Raw genomic sequence first — 17,148 nt, 5'->3', positions numbered from 1 at the left:
TCAGAGGCAACCATGGCTACCGGCTTCTTGAGTGTCCTCCGAAGGCAGGCTAGCCTCGTGCAAGGGTTTCTGGCAGATGCCTTTTTACATACTCGGTATAATACGAACATATATCCTGCGTCTTTCTCTTTGTACTAAAACTGTATCCAGGAGATAGGCCCACACTGTTGTCTATAAACCTTCCATTCATTGCCATTTATTGTTCTATAAATGTATAACACGTAAGTATGTATATATTCACTTATCTATGAATATATAATTGAGGCATCCGATATTCTCTTGGTGGATCTTAGCATCGTTTCCAATCTTTTGCTGGTGGAAGCAATGCTTCAGTGTGTGCCTAAACCTTCGCCTGTATATAATTGTGCAAAAAATTCTAGAAGTTGAACTGCTAGGGTAAAGACTATCTGCATTTTAAATTTTCCATTAATATATGAGGTTGTCGGTCTCCCCACACCTGCTGAAATATATTATGTAAAATGTATTGCTCTCCCCAACCTTGATAGTTGAGAGAGAATTCCTCAGTCAAGGTTAATGTTCATTCCTCTTGATATGGGTGAGGTCGAGTGGATTTTCATGCTTAAAAGTCACATGTTTCTTCTTCCATAAACTATTTATATATTGCCCAGTGTTTGACTGGGTTGTTATTTTCCCATTGATTTTGGGAGTTCTATATATGTTATGTACCATATATATTTATAGATATATATACCATATATCTCTCTATCTCTATCTCTATCTATCTATATTTTTTAAGTAGGCTTCATGCCCAGTGTGGAGCCCAATGAGAGGCCTGAACTCATGACCCTGAGATCAAGACCTGAGCTGAGATCAAGAGTCGGACGGTTAACTGAGCCACCCAGGCGCCCCAAGAGCTCCTTAGATATTAAGGAATTTAGCCTTTGATACACATGCGGTTCATTTTTTCCCATTTGGAGATTCCTGTGCCCATCACACAGTTATATGCTCAGTGATGGCTGCTGAGTAATAGTAACAGGGACATTTATTAAGCACTCACTGTATACCTTATGAGAATTGTTTCACTTAATCCTTAAGACAACGTAGGAGGTAGTTGTGTCATTACCTGTATTACGAGGATGGGAATGAATAAATCACATAATGAATAAACAGAGCGCATATTTAGGCGGAGGCTCTGTCCTCATTGTCGAGAAGCCAGCGCGAACTGCTTAAGAGCCTGTATTGTGTAATTTCTTAAACAAAATATTTTAGTGATATCTATAGTGTGTAGTTCCTATATTTTCTCTATTGATAACCTCATATGACTGGCTTCTTATTTTAGGCACTGCACAGGTCATAAATTCAGGAATGAATGAGCTAACCTTGCTAGCAACAGTTTGCAAGCATCTACATTAGATCACCTGGGTCCCACTACTTTGGGCTGGAATTATGAAAAACATGTTTGTTTGTTTGTTTGTTTTCCTTTTAAAGCCCTGGGTAGCATCAGTGATTCTAGAAAGGGCAAGGAGGGTTGAGACTAGTGGTCAGAGAGAAGGAAGAAAGAGGTTCTAACTAAAAACAAAAAAATTAGATTGCATGAGTGCCCTCAAGGGCCCACGCCTTTAGGCTTTAGTATGAAGAGAAACACTTATCAAGCAAACGCTGGCAACTCCTTTTCCTAAAAATAAGAGGGGGGCATTTTCCAGGGAATGGCTATGTCTGTAAACCATAGATTAAATCCTAACCCACCAGTCTTCTGGACTCTTGCATAGTATTGGGCGGTTGAGGGACTTCGTGCTAACAGTGCCTTCTCCCCAGCTCATCCCAAGCTCCAGTCCCTGCGAGAGCAGAAGCCCCCGAAGCCGTTTCTTACCGAACATGACAATGTCGCCTTTCAGGAAGGCACCTCCAAAGACGAAGCGGATTTCATCAGAGTGATCGGCTTTCACGAAAGCTGGCCTTGTGTCGTTTAAACACTGGGGCCGGTGTTGAAACTCATAGAAGTAGACAGGTGCGCCAGCATCTGTGGAGAGGCAGGAAAGGGCCTGCGGCCGGTGCGCATGCGCAGCGGAGCAGGGGCGGCCCTGCGTCCCCACCCGGGCTGGTCCTGGCTCCACAGACCCACGGGTGGGATGGCTGGGAGAAGACAGGTGACTCGAACCATGCTAACTTCCTTCTTCTTTGTCGGAGGCCAGCACTTCCTGCCACAGCAGCCCCTACGCCCCTGGTGGCAAGAGCTCAGCACCCCTCGGGGCAGTCTGAGAGGGCAATAGTTTTTTACTTCTCTAAAAGCCTTTCTTACTGAGCCAAGACCTACCTCCCTGTGACTTCTTGTCACTAACTCTGGTTCGGCTGTCTGGAGACAAAGCGAACAAAGTTACTCCCTGCTTTCAACATTGTTTCATCTCTCTTCAGCTGAAGGCCTTTGCTTTGTAATCCCCTCTTCCTTCCCTGCATCATCAATTTTTCTCTACTGCACCACTGCCATCAGTAGCCAACAGGCTTCCAGAGTCTCCCGTTAACATGCATACACACATGTGCAACGTACACACGCACCGACACACACATGCGCACACATACACATGCACACACACAGGCACACACAAACACACGTACTCTTGGTCTCCGTTTCCCCTCTGGTTACCGCCTTATCTCTCTAAATCCCTTCTAGCAAGACCTGACATTACTCATCATCTCTGCTTCCTCTCCTCTCATTGTCTCTCTCTTTCTCTCCATTAACTGAAGTACCATTTAGGGGCAATAAAAAACGCAGATTTTAATTGTACAGTTTGATGAGATTTTACAAATGCACTGACATTCACGACATGACATCACCATGCCCAGGTATACAGACCGTTTCTATCAGCCTGGAAAATTCCTTTGGTGTCTTTGTAGTCACTCTACCAAGAAACAATCAATGTTTTTATTCCTGTCACCACAGATTAATTTCGCCTGTGCTTGACCTCCGTGTAAACGGAATTATATAGACTTTTTTGTGTCTGGCTTCTTTTCTTCAGTGTAATGTTTTTGAGATTCATGCATGTTATTGCATGCATCAGTAGTTGATTGTTTTTTCATCAACAAGTAGTATACTACTGCATTAATATATCACAATGTATTTATCCATTTGTCTGATGATAGACTTTTAGGTTCTTTCTAGTTTGGTGGTATTATGGTTAAAGCCGCTAGGGATATCCATATACAAGTCTTTTGTAAGGACATATGCTTTCACTTTTCTTCAGTGAATATCTAAGAGTAGAATGGTTGAGTAACAGGGTAGGTGTACATTAAACTGTGTAAGAAACTTGACAGCTTTCCAGAATGGTTATATCATTTTACATTCTTTCCAGAAGTATATGACACTTCTGAATATTCCACATCCTTGGATGTGGAATACTTCTGGGTATATAGTTTGTAGGTTGTTTTTTTCAGTTTTTAAAAATTTTAAGAGAGAGGAGAGCACAGAGGGGCAGAGAAAGAGGGAGAAAGAGAATCCCAAGCAGGCTCCGCACTGTTAGTGCAAGACCAATATGGGGCTCGAACTCACGAACTGTGAGATCATGACCTGAGCCAAAACTAAGAGTCAGATGCTTAACCAACTGAGCCATCCAGGCGCCTCTGTGTTTTTAATATTAGCCGTTCCAGAGGTGTAAATGGTTTCCTCATTTGAAGTTTATTTTGCATTTTCCTGATGACTAATAACGTTGAGCACCTTTTCAGCGTTCAGATATCTTGTTTTGTGAAGTATCCCTTCAAGCCTTTTATCCATTTGTAATTGGATTGTCTCTTCATTATTGAATTGTAAGAGTTCTCACATTCTGGATACGAATTTTTTGTCAGACAATTATGTTGTGAATATTTTGGTCCAGTCTGTGGCTTGCCCCTTCATTTTTGTAACAGCGCTCTGTTTGTTTGTTTGTTTTTTTCTTTTAATGTAAAATGCACGTAATGTAAAATTCACCACTGTAACCATTTCTAAGTGTGCAAATCAGTGGCTTTTAGTAGGTTCGGAATGTTGTGCAACCATCACCACTATCTAGGTCCAGAACGTTTTCTGCACCCCAGACAGAAGCCTTTATGCAGTCACTCCCCATTTGCCCTTCGTTCGGAGACTACTTTCTGTCTCTATGGATTTGCCAATTCGGACATTTTATATAAATGGAATCACACATGTGGCCTTTTGTGTCTGGCTTCTTTCACTTAGCATGTTTTCATAGTGCAACAATGTTGTAGCATGTATCAGCATTTCATTGCTCACTATGGCCACATAATAATCCATTGTATATAGACACCACATTTTGTTTATCCTTTCATGGGCTGATGGACCTTTGGCTTTGTTACCACTGTTTGATCTCTCTAAAGAAGGCTGCTGTGAACATTCATGTCAAACTATTGTTTTCAGTTATCTTGGGTATATCCCTAGAGTGGAATTGCTGAGTTATAAGGTAATTTTATGTTTAAGTTTTTGAGGACCAGCCAAACCCTCTTTCCACATTTGCATGTACCATTTACCGTTCCCACCAGCTGTATATGAGAGTTCCAGTTTCTCCACATTCTCAATAACATTGTGGTTTTCTGGGTTTTGTTTGTTTATTTGCTCTTTTATTGCAGCAACTCTGGTGGTTATGAAGTGGTATGTTACTGTGACTTGATCTGATTTGCCTTCCCTGATGGCTAATAATGTTGACCACCCTTTCATGTGCTCATTAGTCATTTGTATATCTATTTTAGAGAGATGTCCATTCAGTTCTTTGCCCATTTTTGAATTGAGTTATTTGGCTTTTTGTTGAGTCCTTCATATATTCCGAGTAACAGACCCTTATCATATACAGTAAAACCTTGGTTGGTGAGCATAATTTGTCCTGGAACATGCTTGTAATCCAAAGCACTTGTATATCAAAGTAAATTTCCCCATAAAAGATAATGGAAACTCAGATGATTCATTCCACAACCCAAAAACACTCACATAAAATGATTACAATACTATAATATAATACAAAATAATAAAGAAAATACAAAATAGAAAGAAAAATAAGCAAAGTAACCTGCACTTGCCTTTGAAAACCTTCACGGCTGATGTGAGGGAGACTAGAGGAGGGTTATTGTGTAGGAAGAATTTCACTATCACTATTAGAATCACTGCTATCCATTGGCTCAGTGGAATCATTTTCTTTTCATGCAGCTTCAATAAGGAACCCATCCAATGACACTTGCTTTCGCCTCCTTTTGAGGACTTCACAGAAATATGACATTGCATTGTCATTAAATAGATCCGTCACTCGCACCGCTGCAGCCTTATTTGGATGGTGCTTTTCTACAAAATGTTTCACTGTCTCCCACATTTTACATGTCTCCCTAATCTCATTGGAAGTGAGGGATTCCTCTGCCTTTTTCTCCTCCGCTGCCAACGAGATCCCTTCCGTAACCTCTTGCTGTTGCTCGTGATGCAGATCCTTCAGTTCGTCGGCGGTCAGCTCCTGGCCATGTGTCTCCACCAGCTCTTGAATATTGTCCTCATTCACCTCCAGTCCCATGGACTTCCCCACAAACATGGCCAACTGACGGCTCCTGTTCACGAGCAAGCCCCTCCAAGTCATGTCCAAGAATGCAGTTAGGCCATAGTTTTCTCCAAGCAGAGCTGAGAGTTCTCTTGGTGACCCCATCCCAGGCTTTATCGATGATCTTGAGGCAGCTCATGATGTGGAAATGATTTTTCCAAAATGCTCACAGGGCAAGGTTTGTTCCTTCGGTCACCTCAAAGCATCGCTGAAATAGTGCTTTGGTGTAAAGCCTTTCAAAGTTTGAAATGACCTTGTTTGATCAAGGAAAGTTTGATCAAAGTATGATCCATGAGCTGGAGGATTGGAGTGGTGTTGGGAGGAAGGAACTTGACCTTAAGGAACTCGAATTCCTCCAGTAAGTCATCCTCAAAGCCTGGAGGATGAGCAGGAGTGTTATCCATAATCAGCAAAGCTTCGAGTGGCAGATTATTTTAAAAAGGTATTTCTTCACTGCAGGACTGAAGCCCTCGTTGAGCTACTCAATGAACAAGCTATGAGTGACCCAAGCCTTGCTGTTGGACCTCCATACAACGTTTAACTGGCTTGTCTGCACCTTGCATTTCTTGAAGGTTTGTGAATTCGTGGAATGATACATGAGCAGGTGTTTGACTTTAAAACTCTCGCCTGCATTATTACAAAACAAGAGGGGGAGATGGTCTTTCACCGGCTTGTGACTGTGCATTGCATTCCCTTCTTCTGTAATGTAGGTCCTCTTTGGCATCTTTTTCCAAAACAGCCCCATCTCATCACAGTTAAAAACTTACTCCGGCAGGTAACACTCGGAAACCATGAGCTTCTTGAACTTGGTAGTGAACGCGTCAGCTGCTTTAGCATCCGAACTCAAAGCCTCTCCATGCCTCACAACACTATGGATGCCACTTGTCCTCTTAAAGTTATCAAACCAACCCCTGCCTTGAAGACTTTTTCATTTTCTGTTGACGTACCTGGCAGTTTACTTATGAGGTCAGCGTACAAGGCATTTTCCGTCTCATAGATAAAGTTCTTGGTCACAGTATCACCTGCTAGTTGCTTCCCATTTATCCAAACCAGAAGCAACTTTTCTACATCTTCCAGAACATGTGGCCATTGCTTTGATATTCTCCTGACTCCTTTTGCTGCATCTAGCCCCCTTATTTCTTGTTTCTGCTTTAATATTGTGCAAATGCTCAACGTAGATTTCCTATAAAACCTTGCAATTTTGGCCACCCACATACCTCATTCTGACCTCTCAATGATTTCCTTAACTTCCACCATAATCATCTCCTTCTTACTGCCTTTCCTTTCAACATTTTTCTGCATGGGGACCATTGTCTATGTTCACACAGATGTTGACTACAGCACAATATTAATAAACTCTCGTCATATACTGTATTTAATGTAACTGGCAAGGCAGCAGAGGAAAGGGTCTATATCTCAGGCAGTCTGACCTAGAATGAAGCAAAGCATTCCTAAGCTTACTCTTGTATGGAAAAGCAAAGGACTATCCATAGGTGCTTTCAAGTGACAAAAATATACTAGTGCCAGTTGTAGGCACCTTCCAATGTTTTGAAAAATCACTGATTTCTGCCAAACACTCTGGCCTGAGACTGAGCATCTGAGCATGGGAGACAATCACCCACAATCCCACAGCAAGAGAGAGAGAGAGAAGAATCAATGGCTCAGCTGTGATCATGTGATGTTTGGTGTCATGTACTATTTGTATTGCAAGACATTGCTCATTTATCAAGCTAAATTTTATTAGAAATGTTTGCTTGTCTTGTGGAACACTCACAGAACAAGTTGCTCTCAATCCAAGGTTTTACTGTATATGATTTGTAAATATCTTCTCCCATTCTGTGGGTTGTCTTTTCACTTCCTTTATATTGTGCTTTGATGCACAATAATTTTTAATTTTTATGAAGTCCAATTTATCTATTTTTTCTCTTTTCATTACACTTTTGGCATTATATCCAAGAATCCATTGTTACTTCCAAACTATTTGTATCTTTATTTCTAAAGTGAGCCTCTTTTAGAACAGCATACAGTTGGACTCTGTTTTTATAATCCATTCATTCTGCAATCTCTGCCTTTTGAGAGAATCCATTTATATTTAGTGTAATTACTGATTAGGAAGGGTTTATTTCTGCCATTTTACTATTTGCTCCTCAATATGTCATATATTTTTTATTCTTCAATTCTTCCATTACTACTTTCTTTTGTGTTAGATAATATTTTCTAGTGTACCAGTTTGATTCCCCTCTTGTGTCTTTTACTCTACATATTTGTAGTTATTTTCTAAGTGGTTGTTCTGGGGATTATAATTAACATCCTAATTTAAAATAATGTATTTCCAATGAATACCAACTTTGTCTCAGTGGTATACAAAAACTTTCCCCCTTTATAGCTCTGTGCCTTTATGTTGTTGTTGTCACAAATTGCACCTTGATGCACTGTATGTCAAAACATAGATTTAAAATTATTGTTCTTTACACTGTCTTTTAAATCATATAGGAAGAAAAGACATTAGAGAACCAAAAATGAATTAATACTGACTTCTACAAGTAAACATAAGTAATGTGAGTACCTTTAGTGGTGCTCTTTTTTCTTCTTGTGGGTTTGAGATACTGTCTAGTGTCCTTTCATTTCAGCCTTAGGGACTCCCTTTATCATTCTTATCAGGCAGGTTTACTAGTGACAAAATCTCTCAGGTTTTGTTTATCTGGCAATGTCTTGATTACTCCTTCATTTTTCAAGATAGTTTTGACATATGGAAATCTTGGTTGGCAGGCACTTTATTATTATTATTATTATTATTAGTTCAGCACTTTGAATATGCCATTCTGGCCTCTGTGGTTTCTGTTGAGAAATCAGCTGTTAATCTTATTGAAACTACTTTGTACATGATCAGTCTATTCTCTCTTACCTTTTTCAGGAATTTCTGGTTTTGGTTTTTGATTGATTGTAATATGTCTCTACATACATCTCTTTGAGTTTCCTCCTACTTGGGAGTCACTGAAATTCATGTACATGAATATTTACATCTTTCATCAAATTTGAGACATTTTGATAATTACTTTTTTAATATTATTTTTACCTCTTTTTCTCTCCTCTCCTTCTGGAGTCCTATCATGCATATGTTGAGATGTTTAATGGTGTTCCACAGGCCTCTTGAGCTCTGTTCACTTTTCTTCATTCCTTTTTCTTTCTGATCCTCACATTGGGTAAGATCAATGGATTTGTGTCCAAGTTCTCTGTTTCTTTCTTCTCTATGTTCAAATCTGCTGTGGAGTCCCTCTAGTGAATTTTCCATTCCAGTTGTATTTTTCAATGCCAGAATATCTATTTGGTCCTTTTTATACTTTTATAAATTCTCTCTTTATTGCTTCTGTATGTGGTGAAACATCATTCTCATGGTTTCCTTTAATTTTTTATATGTGGTTTCCTTCAGCTATTTGAGCATGTTTAATAGTTGGTTTAAAGCCTTCAGTAAATCTAATGTCTGGGGTTCTTCAGGGACAGTTTCTATTAATTATTTTCCTGTCTGTGGGCCATACTTTCCCATTTCTTTGCATGCCTTGTAATATTTTTTGAAAACTGGAGATTTTGAATATTATAATGTGACAACACTGAACATCAGATTCTACCTCCTTTCCATGGTTTGTTGTTACTGCTTGTTGTGGTTGTGGTCGTTTGTTTGTTTAGAAATGTTTCTGTACTGGGATGCCTGGGTGGCTCAGTAGGTTAAGCGTCCGACTTCAGCTCAGGTCATGATCTCACAGTTTGTGGGTTTGAGCCCTGCGTTGGGCTCCGTGCTGACAGCTCAGAGCCTGGAGCCTGCTTTGGATTCTGTGTCTCCCTCTCTCTCTGCCTCTCCCCTGCTCGCTCTCTCTCTCTCTCTCTCTCTCAAAAATAAAATAAAACATTACAAAAATTAAAAAGATAAATGTTTCTTGGTCATGTGTAGCCACCAAAGTCTTTCTCCTGTTTTCTTAGTGGTCAACTAATAATTTTATGGGTCAGCTGAGGTTTTCATAAAAGCCTAAAACAAACAAACAAAATCTCCCAGTCTTTGAAGATGGGCATTGTGTGTGTGTTGGAACATTCCTCAACACTCAGCCAGACAGTTTACAACTCTTACTTAGTTTTCACTTTCTGTTTGAGGATAGCCTCCAGGTCAGCCAGATATAACAGCTTAGGGCCATCTCAGGGCTTTTATGAGCATGCTCCCTACTCTGAATATGCACAAGGCCTTCTAAATTCCCAGGTATATGGAGACCTTCTCAATCCTTTATTCCCAGAGCAGCTCATTGCCCAGCTTTTCCTCCTAAGTGTTGTCTCTTATTTATTCCAACTGTTATCCCTTGCCCCTAGTGGTATCAGCAAATGCATTTACCTTTAAATGTTTATGAAAAATGCCCTCCAGGTAGGTGTCTACTCCCTGAGAAAGATCTACATTAGGGGAAATAAAAGCAAGCCCTTTTAGCTTAGTTGTTTAGGGAGCCACCAGATAGGTCAAAGCAAACAACCACAAGTCTTTGAGAATAGGTTCTTTTTTCTCCCTCCAGTACTAGCAGCCTAGACTATAAATATGGGCTGCTGTCTTTAAGGCCATTGCCTAGCTGGTGGCAGGAAATGGTGCAGAGTAAGTTAACATGCCACAAACACTCTCACTGAGACTCCAGGGTCTATATTTTGATGAAATGCTCATTTGCTTGCTATACACCCTTGATTTATTTCCAGAGTTCTGGTAAAATTGATTCTGACAGTACTTGCCAATTTATTCACTGCTTTTGTGGTGGGACAGATTTTGGAGTTTCCGCCTCCACCACTTTTGCTAACATTGTTAATAGTGTTTTTTGATGAGAAAAAAGTTTATTTTGCTTAAGTACAAGTTAAGCTTTTGCATTTGGGTCTACAGCTCAACTCACGTTGATTTTTGTGTATAGTGTGAGTTAGAGGGTTGAGGTTCACTTTTTCTACATAGATATCCAGTCATTTCAAGCTCTTTTTTGAACAGAATTTCCTTTCTCCATTGAATTATCTTGGCACCTCTGTCAAAAACTGGTTAACTGTCGATTTTCTGGACTCTCCACTCTGTTCGATGTGTCTATTCTTCAGCCAGTACCAGACTTTCTTAATGACTGTACTCAAAAATAACACTTGAAATCAGATAACTTGTAAGTCCACTAACTTTGGTGTTCTTGTTCAAGATTGTTTTGGCTACCCTTGCATTTCCATGTAAATTTTTCGAATCAGTTCATTCATTTCTCTGAAACCACTGGTGAAAGTTTGAGATTGGGATTGTATTCTCTGGAGATCAGTTTGCTCATTTTCTCTTGAATCCGTTTTAACCAGGCTTTTACTCCCATCATCCTATCACAATAGTTCCTGTCAAGGTCACCAGTGACCTCTGTGTTCCCAAATTCAAGAGTCCGTTCTTGGTCCTCATTCCCTTGTCACCTTTGCAGACCTTTTGATACAGAATCTTATAGTGCCCTGCCACTGCTATCCCCTGCCCTGTGTTTTTTTACTTATATTACCATCTAACACATATATATTCTATCTTGACTTGTTTGTTAGTCTCCCCAACTAGAATGTGAGTTACATGGTGTCTTTGTTTTGTTCTCTGATGTATCCTCAGGGCCCAGAATACTGTCAGGAACATAGTAGGCTCTTGATAAAAAATTGTGGAAACAGAAGGAAAGGGGAATGGAAGAGAGAGAGAGAGAGAGAGAGAGAGAGAGAGAGAGATGGAGAGAGAATAAGGGCAGGGCAGGGGTAAGGAGGGAAACAAGGTTTGTGTCGCCACAAGTTATACTCCCTTTCTGATTGCTCCACTATTGCTGATATTTAAAATGTTTGGGAAGACACTTTCAGAGAAAGGAATGTGGGAAATAAAATTATGGGGAGGTGGGAATTTTCTGGATGGTCCTGACAAAGGAGGAGAAACAGAAACAACAAAAACTGATCAGCATCCCTGAACTCTGAAAGGGACGGCAATTGCAAAGGTCAGCCTGCAGGGTTGTATCCCAGACATCCTTGGGAACTCCCTCTAACTGAGGGAACAGAAGGGTGGAGCAGGGCCAGTCATCAGGCAACAAGAATTCCTGCGGCCACTGACCTTGCTGAGCTGTGACCCTGCTGTGTCAGGAGCGGGGGTAGTGCTGAGAGACTCACCTCTATGATATCGAGCTGTGACCACCCCAGGGACCACAAAGACCACATCTCCAAGCAAGTCCAGAAAACTATCTCGTATTTCAACCGGGGAGTGCTTGTTGTAGAAGTAATGATCAGCCACAAGGTGCAAATACTGGGTGGGAATATTCTGTAAGAAATCATGGCCACAGAAGATCCAGGTCAGCAACATCCAACACGTCAAGCGTTTGCCTGGGCAGACATGATTCTGAGGTCTTTACATGCATCGCCTCATTTAATGCACACAGTGATCCCATGATGCAAATATCAAAATTAGCCCCATTTCCCAGATGAGGGCACTGAGGTTTAGAGAGGTTAAGGGGTTGTCCAAACTGGTACAACCATTCTTTCACTTGCAGCCAAATTTCATGCTACTAATCACCGTGCACATGCCTCTCTGAGATGCTCCAGAAACGGCCACCCCTGGCCAGAACTGGCAACATGGTTTGCAGGGCAACGTTGTTCAAAAATGATACCAATTTCAAGATGGTGACAACATAGCATTCAGTCAAGTGTAGAACTCTTCTGAGTGTAGACCTTTGTGCCAACACAGGTCCCACACCCAGGAGGCCAGCTTCAGGTAGTAGCATTGCCTCCAGTCCTTTGCTGGTTCGAGCTAGTTGCTCTCTTGGAGTTCCCTCATCTATAAAAAACAGGCTGTGCTGGAATCACATGAGATATGAAGAAAAGAAACATGCTGTCTGGCACAGAGCAGGTCTTCTGCTCTATTGGTTTGCCTCAAGACCTATTGCCAAAACCCTTAACGGGGCATTCCGTGACTTCTTGACCCGACACTGGGCTGCCTCCCAGTCTTCGATCCCTCAACTTGCCCCCAGCGCAAATGCCAGAGGATGCAACGTAAACTTCATGAAGATTCAGGGTCTGCCACATCAATGATTTCTTGGGGATCTGGGGGTGTCTAGGAATGCTGGGATAAGTTATGGCACCTCAACCACACATCCCCACCCCCCAACATGAAAACAGCACTGTCCTGCAGATGTTTCTCTGGAATTTGGAGGCAGTATACAGCACACTCAGACTGTTCATCAGGTCCTCTGAAGGCTGAGTGTTTTTAATCAGGCCCAGAGCAAGTCCAGGCTTGGTGCAAGTGCCTCTGACTTGGACCAGGTGACCAGCAGACCCCTAGGTGCTCACGGTACCCAAGGAGGGTCCGGATGCTCTGTGACCCCTCTGGTGAGCCCAGTGGGATACTCACAGTGCAGATCCCGGGGTTCCAGAGCAAGGCTATGCCATCTGCATCAGAGAAAACTTAATCATTTGAAAAGACTTGCTCTGCCACCTAGGAGAGACCTGCGTGCCCTTCCAGTCCTCCTGCACCTCCCCACAAAGCCCACTTCCCACTCCTAGGACTGGTTCAACATACCTACTCCTCTTGAAATGCCCTCTGCTCAATGTTTCCCTTTCCTAAACCAGATGGCCTCCTCCATGAGGCCATCTCCAATCCAGCCTGCGAGGTCCTCACTGTCTGGTGTATATATATTTTAAGTATCTCTCAAACCTCAATCCCAGTTTTGGACCACTAGATAGCCAAGACTCATCAAACATTACCTCTGGGCCTTGGGGCCCGAAGGATCCGCTGCCTCTGGTCTGGCTCACTCTGTGGCCAGAAGGCTCTTTTCAAAATGGAAATCAAATCATGCCACTCTTCCTCTGTTCCCAGCCCCTGGGATGAACTTCACCTTCCTTTCAGAGCATATAACAGCTGCAAGCACCCTCTTCTACTGCAGCCTACCCTGCAGCTGACCTCATCACACTCCTCTGCTTCTAATCTTGGGTCCTCCGGCCTGGACCTCCAGCCCCCCTGGCCCCTGTTCCTCTACCAGCCAGACAAACCTAACTCATCCTTCAAGGCTCTTCTCCTTGAGGCAGCCACCTGCTTCCTCCTGTGGGCCACACGGGGCCTCGAACATTCCTCTGCTCTGGTTTGCAGACACTACTGAAGTGCCTCCTTCACTTCATCCACCACACACTCTCCAGGTTCTGCAAGTGTAGAAGGAGTGCCTGCTCATCACTGTACCTCCAGTGCCTAGGAAGCGCTGGGCTCTCAAGAAGCAGCCAGTCAATGATAAGTGCATGAAGGGAACCTGGTACAGAGTTCACACTGGACGTTTACGGCAAGAAGGAGGGAAGAAGAGAAAGGAATCCATTCCTACATCTAGTGTCTGGCTTAAGACCTGATACTGACACATCTGTTCAGGGAGTGAATGAATAAACAGTTGAGTCAGGATCCTGGGCCTCGCCGGAACCTAATACAGTGCCCGGCTGGTGTGGAGTGAATACTGGTCCTTAGTTCTGGGTGTGTTTCAGAATTCAGAACTTTGCTGACTGTGCATAAATAATTCAGTATATAGGCTACGTGTCATGTCACGTGCTCTGGGGGGCGGCTGCTCCAGCCCCCACACTACTTATGTCATCAGAGAAGCACATGAATAGGGGGATGAATGAAGTGGATGAGAACAATAAATACCAAGGGCCACCTATCAGCTAAGGAAGGTTCGGTTGTCCTACAGTCTGTTTTTCAGAGCTCCTTGGATTTTGAGATTGTGAATAAGGGACTGTGGTACTCTATTTGGCAAAGATTCACTGAATGAGTGTGAACGAGGAATGACTGCAGCCCCAGCCCCTACTGCTGAGTGTGCCCCAAGGAGGTCTGTTAACTAGGTGAATCTCTGACGAGTCACAGTTGCCAGGCTCACTACCAGGAACCTGTGTACGAAGTAGAGGGCCAGAGACCTATTGGAGCCCTCGAGGATCTCAGGAAACTCCTGTGGAGAGAAGTAGGGCATCCTCTGTGAGCACCTCAGACACCAGAAGGAAGTGGTCTCGCTGAGGGCTGAGGGGCCTGCCTTTTAGAGGGGAGGCTGGGAAGAGCAGGAACCCATTTAGTCCCCAAGGGGCGACATGCAGGAGTGGCCTCAGTGGGTCGGAGCAATGACAGTCTCTTCTCACACTTGCTAAAAGGCAGCCATTCCCTGCCATACTGTGGCCTTGTGGGGCCCCGAGTGGCTGCCCTGTGGAAAGACCGTGTTACAAGCTGAAATGTGCCCCCCAACCCCCATTCCCACGTTGAAGACCTAACCCCCAGTACTCCAGAATGTGATGGAGTGGAGACCACGTTTTTCAAGAAGTGATGAAATGAAAGGGAGGACTTTAGTTGGGCCCTAATCCAACCTGACTGGTGTCCTTATAGGAAGAGGAAATTCTGACACACAGAGACACCAGGGGCATGTGCATACAGAAGAAAGACCATGTGGGGACACAGGGAGAAGATGGCTTCGTGCAAGCCAAGGAGGGAGGCCCCACAAGAATTAAGCCTGCTGACACTTTGATCTTGGACATCCAGCCCCTGGGATTGTGAGAAAATAAGTTTCTGTTGTTTAAGCCACCTGGTCTGTGGTGTTTTGCTGTGGCAGCCCGGGCAAACTAATACAGGCTACAGCTTGGCTTTGACACCACATTCAAAGAGAGGCCAGAAAAATCTCAAACTAGTGGTTTATTGTTCTCTTTCTAGAGATCTTTACAATTAGGGCCTCTGAGATGCCAGCAGTTTGCAGAGAGCCAGTGAGGTGGCAAGACTGGTGGTGAAGAGCAGAGGCTTTGCTTGGGTGCCTGGGTGGCTCAGTCGGTTAGGCGTCTGACTCTTGATTTCAGCTCAGGTCATGATCTCCCAGCTCGTGAGATCGAGTCCCACGTCGTGCTCTTTGCTAACTAACAGTGCTGAGGCTGCTTGGGCCCAGTCTCTCTCTCCCTCTCTCTCTGCCCCTCCCCTGGTCGTGCACGCGTGCTCTAAGTAAATAAATAAATAAATAAATAAATAAATAAATAAATAAATATTTTTAAAAAAGAACATAGGCTATGCTTGGTACATAGTAAGGGCTAGGAAGTAATTACTTGTTAAAAGACCCTCCCTGGCCAGTATTACAGCTTAAAAACATGAGAGGGTAGAAATACTCTCCACTTGTCAAATGAATTTCGCTTTGACATTTTCTGCTGAAAATCTTGAGATAATAAATCACGAGGGTAAATATTTAAACATCTCTGTCTCCTGGAATCTGAGGGAAACTCCTGAATCATTCAATTTATCTACACGTGTATTTCAACCACTAAGAACCTCTCTATATGTTCAGCAGCTGAAGGATTTGGAGGGAATTTTGGAGGATTTCCTATGGTCTCCAATGGTCAGCAGTGGATGTCACTGCGAGGTCACATGAACTATCCACACTGATGCAGGCTCTTGAGCTATGCAGACCCAGGCACCAATTTCCCATCCTGCCACTTGAATAATTCCAATAGCTAACATTTACTGACGTGTGCTTGTGAAGCAGGTAGTTAAGATCATCCTATACCACGGATAAGGAACGAAGGTTCAGAGAGGTTGGGCAGTTCACTTAAGGTCACACAGCAGGTTACCAGAGAACCCAACATTTAATGGCAGAGCCTAAACGCATGAAGAAATTACACAACACTGTCTCCTCCCCCAGCTGGGAGACTTTGGGGAAGGAATTTTAGCCTTTCTGAGACTAAGTTTCTTTAACTGAAAAACAGGAATAACAATGCCCATTTGCAAGTTGTTGGACAGATGGTACACACTGGGCACGTGGAAGAACTCGGGACTGGCTGCAGTGGTTATGGTGGTGGTGTCATCGGTAGCGCCTGCCTTTTTCTTTCTAGCACAAACCTGGTAGCATCGAAAGGCCTTGCTGAAGCCACAGTCTGTGACTCAGATGCCTCATTTGCAACACGAGCAGAAAGATCCTCACTCCCACTTACTCCAAACATTGCTCTGTAAGTCCCATTAATAATGGTAGAACAGGCCTTTAATAGCCTGATGAACTCAGGGTTCTGGTTCTAACCAGCCACCAACTAGCCTTGAACCTTGACCTTGACAAGCCTCTGCATTTCATAACCACATTTCCCTCAGCTTAAAAGGAGGAGGTTGGTCTCCATGATTACGCTGTGATGATGTTATGGGTTTGAGCATTCCTACCCTTATGAGGACAGATGAAAAGTTTCTTTCAAATCAAGAGGGTCTTCTTTAAATGGCAGGGTCAAGAAATCATGGCTCCTTCTCAGGACTCAGCCTGAGCACAAATAATCCCTCCTTGGAGAAGCCTTTCTTGACCACCCCTTCTCCTCCCTAAGATCTTCTCCCACCAGTTTATGTCCTTCCTAGCACTTACACTTCGGAAACTATCTTTTCAACTGTCCATTTCATCTGGGCCTCCCCAGTAGGATGTGAGCCTGCAGAAAGCTGGGACTGCGCGACTGTTCACTGTTGAGTGCTTGCTTTTTACCAGGGTGTAGAGCGTAAAGTAATGTTCCCCTTCATACTTGTTGAATGAATAAGACAATTCAGTGATTTCGCAACTTGTACAAACCCAGAGAGCATTCTTGGAAGTCAAAATTTCATAACCGCACACGAAAATGTAAAGGC

At 43.1% G+C, this 17,148-nt stretch overlaps 1 protein-coding gene across 1 annotated transcript in view; it reads right to left on the bottom strand.

Moving 5' to 3' along the window:
- Nucleotides 1-17,148, bottom strand: part of CES5A (carboxylesterase 5A) — a 29,400-nt gene that overhangs the window by 1,095 nt on the left and 11,157 nt on the right. The window contains 3 exon segments of the mRNA XM_030298955.1: nt 1,832-1,981; nt 11,676-11,823; nt 14,414-14,479. Of these exon segments, the coding sequence (XP_030154815.1) occupies nt 1,832-1,981; nt 11,676-11,823; nt 14,414-14,479 (364 nt within the window).

This window comes from Lynx canadensis, chromosome E2 (genome assembly GCF_007474595.2).
Source record: "Lynx canadensis isolate LIC74 chromosome E2, mLynCan4.pri.v2, whole genome shotgun sequence".
Classification (NCBI taxonomy): domain Eukaryota; kingdom Metazoa; phylum Chordata; class Mammalia; order Carnivora; family Felidae; genus Lynx; species Lynx canadensis.
Note: the sequence above shows the minus strand (reverse complement) of the source record. Positions and strands in the feature narration are given on the sequence as shown.